Source organism: Rhagoletis zephyria, unplaced genomic scaffold, assembly GCF_001687245.7.
Source record: "Rhagoletis zephyria isolate East Lansing unplaced genomic scaffold, Rhagoletis_zephyria_1.1 Rzeph_scaffold_26548, whole genome shotgun sequence".
NCBI lineage: Eukaryota > Metazoa > Arthropoda > Insecta > Diptera > Tephritidae > Rhagoletis > Rhagoletis zephyria.
This window is the reverse complement of record NW_016183606.1, coordinates 1-5,495: the sequence shown is the minus strand read 5'-3', so window position 1 is coordinate 5,495 and position 5,495 is coordinate 1. Positions and strand designations below refer to the sequence as shown.

At 44.7% G+C, this 5,495-nt stretch overlaps 1 protein-coding gene across 1 annotated transcript; it reads right to left on the bottom strand.

Annotated features, from left to right (window-relative positions):
- Nucleotides 1-501: 501 nt before the first annotated feature.
- On the bottom strand, nt 502-2,949 carry odd (odd skipped). Its single transcript, XM_017638744.1, has 2 exons — nt 2,649-2,949; nt 502-1,876 (listed from the first exon to the last, which is right to left on the bottom strand). The coding sequence occupies exons 1-2, from the start codon at nt 2,716-2,718 to the stop codon at nt 540-542; spliced, it is 1,407 nt and encodes a 468-aa protein (XP_017494233.1). The 5' UTR covers nt 2,719-2,949; the 3' UTR covers nt 502-539.
- Between the last annotated feature and the right edge of the window lie 2,546 nt (nt 2,950-5,495).

The following is a 5,495-nucleotide window of genomic DNA, read 5'->3' as shown; positions in this document are numbered from 1 at the left end:
GTGTGTGTGTGTGTGTGTGTGTGTGTTTGTGTGTGTCTGCCTCCTTGAGCCACCAAACACAGCCTCTTTACGGTTCTAACTCTTTACGGGAACTCTGGCAATGTTGAAATTTGCATAGCCGCAGATCGCCTAAAGCGAATCGGCTATCCAGAAGCATAGCTGCCATGCAGCCTTTTGTCGTCGCCGACGCCACCGCCACCGCCACCGCCGCCACCGCTGCAACTCTTCCAGCAGCCAATGCCAGTTGCGGTGGCCATCTACCGCCGCTGCTAAATATATGTATTTCCTGGTCATGAATGAGTGTCTCCAACCAACGGCCTTCGGCTTTCACTGCGGCGTGCGACATCTCTGAACGTCCAGCATTTGTTGCGATCTTTTCACAATCGCTGCTGACGCGCTCTGCTAACTTGCACCAACGGCTTTTAGCGTTTGCACCCACAACAAGCGTCTACCTGCTCATGATCTCAGCAATACTAAAACCAAGCGCGCNCTGCTAACTTGCACCAACGGCTTTTAGCGTTTGCACCCACAACAAGCGTCTACCTGCTCATGATCTCAGCAATACTAAAACCAAGCGCGCGCTTCGGCCGCTCACCGCCCTCATTCGATTGCACGCCGCCCGAGGCGGATAGGTCGAGTATGGGTGTTGTTGGTGCGCTCGATGTAGCCGAGCTGCAGGGCGATTTAGTTGGCGTGCATGCCGTTGTTGACATTGACAGCTCATTGTACTTGCCGCCGCTCTGCTTGATCGCCGCCAGCTGCGCTTCGGTATGACTATGCAGGTGACTGCGTAAATTGGCGCGCTGATTGAAGCTACGCTGGCAGATGGGACACTTGTGTGGCGCCTCCTCCAGATGGGTCACCTTGTGTACGGCCAGCGTGCGCGACTGGCAGAAACCCTTGCCGCAATCGCTACACTTGAACGGCTTCTCCTTGGAGTGTATGTAGCGGTGGTCGCGCAAGTGATCCTGCCGCCGAAATGCCTTGCCGCAAATGTCGCACGAATATGGCCGCTCATCGGTGTGTGTGCGCTCGTGTATGAGCAGGTTGTACGACTTGGTGAAGTGACGATTACAATATTTGCAAATAAATTGCTTCTTTGGTCTGCTGCCAGCAATTGGCGCGCCGCCGGCCAACTTCATAGCCGCTGGAAGGCCGTGTAGGCGTGCGGCGGGATGAAGTGGATGCAGCGCAGGATAGGGGCGTATGTGATGCGCACCGCCAGCGCCAGGCGCCAATGCATGCGGGTGATGGTGGTGAGGTGCGGCGGCAGCATGTGGATGTTGTTGGTGGCTGTGGTGATAGAGCGCAGCGCTGCGCAACCACTGGTTCATGAGTAGCGCTTGATGTTGTTGCACTGCATCGGCAGTCACTGCGGCGCTGGGTAGAAATTGTGTGGCGTGGCCGTAGGCGTAAGCGGCGGCAGCTTGTTGTTGTTGCTGCTGCTGCTGTTGTTGTTGTTGCTGTTGCATGTGTAGCCACAGGCGATGCTGTTGCTGTTGGTGATGTTGCTGCGCCGCCGCCGCAGCCGCAGCCGCCGCCGCTGCTTGCTGTTGCTGTTGCAGGTGTTGTGCCTCCACCAGCGCGCCTGGATACGGTCGGCGTTGCGCTTGTTGTGTTGTTGGCGTTGTTGTGTGCAATAGCGCCATGTGTGTTTGTTGTTGCTGCTGCTGCTGCTGTATGTGTAGTTGTTCCCGCTGCAATTGTTGTTGCTCCATTTCGTACAGCGAACTGCTGCTGCTCGCCACCGCGTGGGGGGCGTGCTGTTGGCTGCGGCCGCGCGTATGCTCCTCTGTCGGCGTATGCGGCGGCGTCAGTATGGGCGAAATGCTGCTCTCGCGCTCCTCTTTGATCACCAGGTACTCGGGCGCGAAATCTGTGGGTGAATAAAAATAAGTTTTTAGTTTATTTATTTATGATTAGTTTTTCAAAATTTTGTATTTTTTTAATTTGTATTTTATTTATTTATTTTTTTTCAATTTTTTTAACTGGGACATGTTACAGAACTATACCAAAAAAATATTTAGTTTTGCCCAAAAAATGTTGTATATGTAACTTCCTTCATACTAAAATTAATTGTTTTTTTTAGAAAAATTAATTTAGTGCTTTCAAATAAACCAAATATTAATCCTTAACTAATCATATCTGGTATCATACCCAAGCGCACTTGTGCACAAGGGTATTATAATTTTGTTTTTTTTTTTATTTTCTAATTAAAATTTTTTAATGGAAAAAATAATAATAATTCATTATGGAAATCTCGCAGACTTATGTTGCGTTAAAAAACTCAAATATTTTCGTTTTACAATACCGATTTTTTAATTAGAATTTAAAAAAATTTTAAAAAATATTTTATTAGTTAACTAAATTTAGCTCAGGCACAATTATATGAGATTTTTCTTACAGATGAAAAACAACAAAATTTTTTTTAATTAAAAAAATATTTTTACAAACTTTAAAAAGTTTTAATTAACATAAACATTTGCTCAACATTTTTCGAATTGCTGATTTTTGGTATCTAATAAGCAGAAAATTTTAATTTTTATTCGAACTCCACTAACTCGTTTTCGCCGTCGGCTAAACATTTCACCACCGCCGCTTAATCTGCCTTTTACAACATTTTGCCGTCGCTAATAAAGCTCACTTACCGTGTTCTTTTATGCTTATTTCGTCGTCCACCGTCACGTTGCTCAATGGCGAAGCCGATCTGGAGGACATATTTGGTTGAATATTCACTTTGTTTTTGTTGTGTAACTTTAACGTGGAGTCCGCAACTCTGCTTTATTTCACTTAAAATTGTTCTTTTTTTAACTTTGAAAATTTACGTATTTGCTTAACGCTTTTTGTTGACGTTTATTCTTGTTGCAAAACGGACGCACAGCTTCCGTCCGTCTCAATTCTCAATGTTCTTTGGACAACGACTCGTCTCAAACTGATTTCAGGTTTGACAACACGTGAACAACTCAATTTCAAAATTTATTTTCCACTCGATACCAATACCTAAGCGCTGTGTCCGTATGCTGCTGTATCTGTGTGTATGCGCGCGCGCTCTCCCTTTTTGGCTTATCGCCACCACTACACCACTACCGCCACCGCGATGCTGCTTGCAAGTCAATGTGGTGGTGGTGGTAATAGTAGCTGCGTCTGTATGCAACTGTAACTCAGAGTGAGTAGCGTTGGTGCTGGTCGGCTTCTGATTCTGTGGCTTCCGTTTGACTGCTTGTACGAGTACTCGCACAATTTTTGGTCTTTGGTGTTACTGGTATTTTCTCCTGTCTGTGGCCAGCCGCGCTCCGCTGCTGTGAGTAGCTCAAATGTGACTGTAGCTGCTGCTGATGTGTCAACTGGTTTTTGAAGCCAACAAAATGCCTTGGCAAGCGGTGACGGCGGCAACGGGTGCTGGCGTATGGGAGTGTGTGTGCGCGCGTTCGGCCGCTATCAGCCAGCCAGCCAGCTAGTAACGACCAACAGCAGCCAGCCGCCGCCAGTCACTACTACTGTCTGTCTGCACGCTATTCAGCCTACATTAGTGTGTGTGTGTACATGTGCACGTTGGTGTTGTTTTGGTTCTCCAACGCCACTTGTGTGTGCGCGCGTGTATGCGGGGTGTATTATTTGGAAATGGCAGTTTGGTGTACGCCTACCACTCCAAATGTCGCTTGGGATTGGCTAAAGCTCGAATGCCTGCTGGGCTCTACTATCAGCGTTATTGTTGTTGCTTACATTGGCTATCCTGCTGTCGGTTGCCTGCTTCTGCTGCATCTTCTTCAGCACTCACATTACGGCTGCATATTGTAGTTGTTTTTGTGTTTTTGCCTTTTTACCTTTTTTTTTTGGTTTTTCTCATTTCACTTGCATTTGTTGTTGCAGCTTGCTGGCTGTGTGTGCAGCAAGCCACTCTTTACCATATCTGGCAGCCACCACAGCAGCTAGCGAACGGAAACTGTTTGCTGACGTTCGGCTTCTGACGTTTCGTTCCTGCCACCAGTGCGCCACCATAGCGCAACCACTGAGTTGGTGAGCAGCCGAACGATTTTTCTGCTGGTTGGGTGGTGGTGGTGGTGGTGGTGACTGTTACGCTGGGCTGCGTTGGGTTGGCTTGGTTCGGTTTGTTGGCGGGTGTGTGACAATTGGCAAAAATGGCGTGTGTGTATTAGTTAGTGTGTTTGTGTGTGTGTGGTGATAAGCAACCAGTGCATGAGCGCGATTATTGGTCCCATTTTGGTTGCTCAGCGGCAGGGCTGTGACTGGTGCGGCTCAGTGGGACTTTTAGTCACAGTTTATTCCATATTTGAGTTGTTGTAGAACGATTTTTCGTCTTATCAGCGCAGATGTGTTGGCTTCCAGTACATACATATTTAGTATACATATGTATGTATGTATGTATGTACATATGAATATAAAAACTGATTTCGTACACTTGTATACAACATACATGCCCGCTGTATTGTTCGCTCTTTGTTTTCTTATTAATTTAATTTGCTGCCTCATTTGTTTTGCGAGCCATATGGCACGTAAACACCCCTTCTACAGAAAATTGAATAAACTTCAAAGAGTTTTAAGATTAAAATTATGTAGTTTGTATGTATATATGTATGTACTAAGGCACTTCTGGCGGCGCATACGTTTATTGTTGGCATTTTGATTTAACTATGTTTAATTTTTTTCTCTAGAAATCATTTATTAGAACGGGTTTAAAATTGATCCTGCAAACTGGTTCTACAAATAGTATCTACTTTCAGCACTAGTGAAGAACATATGGAAAACAAAATTTTGTAACGCCGGAATTTTAACGCTTACCTACCCAATTGTATACTTTACCTCTTTTTTTTTAGAACTAGTAACGCTTTTTTGGTGGGTCTGCCCATTGCAATTTATCGGGTTTTTGGGGGACCTTATAAGAAGTACTCAAGTAGCATATAGAACAAACCTAGGGTGTGAGCGAATTAAATTTCGGACTTTACTTTTTCACATACATACATTTTTGGCTCACCCTACTGTATATGCAGTTTCTTCAAGTTTTTAAATGAAATGAAATCTTATAAAATGTATGTTCAGTCAAACCTCTTTATGCCGAATCCGAAATAACCGGAAAATTGCTTCGTTATAAAGTCCACTCTCGGTATTCGCGACTACCATTATAGATAGCAATGATCCAGTTATTGCTGATCCAGATGCTTTAACGGAGTAACGGTAATCTCCCACCGATGAATTAATTAATAATAAGGGCTGGTGTGTAGTAAAAACTACTAAATATATTATAATATTATTCACAAACGCATAAACTTTATAGATATATTGTGTATATAGATATGGTTGTTCGAAAATAGTTAAAAACAACAGAACACAAAATCGNCAAATAGATGGTGAGTTTCGATCCTTTTCTCGCGGGTCTTTTCAAAGATTATGGTGGATTTTCCAGGTCTTAATCCATACTAAAAAGGCTCAATCAGTTCATTGACGGTGGGTTTCAGTCTTTTACAAAATACGCTCGA

Bases quoted from the DNA above. Each gene is read 5' to 3' on its own strand.
- odd (XM_017638744.1), bottom strand. From the start codon at position 2,718: ATGTCCTCCAGATCGGCTTCGCCATTGAGCAACGTGACGGTGGACGAC. The intron at 1,877-2,648 runs GTAAGTGAGCTT...ATTCACCCACAG, and splicing joins AATAAGCATAAAAGAACACG to ATTTCGCGCCCGAGTACCTG.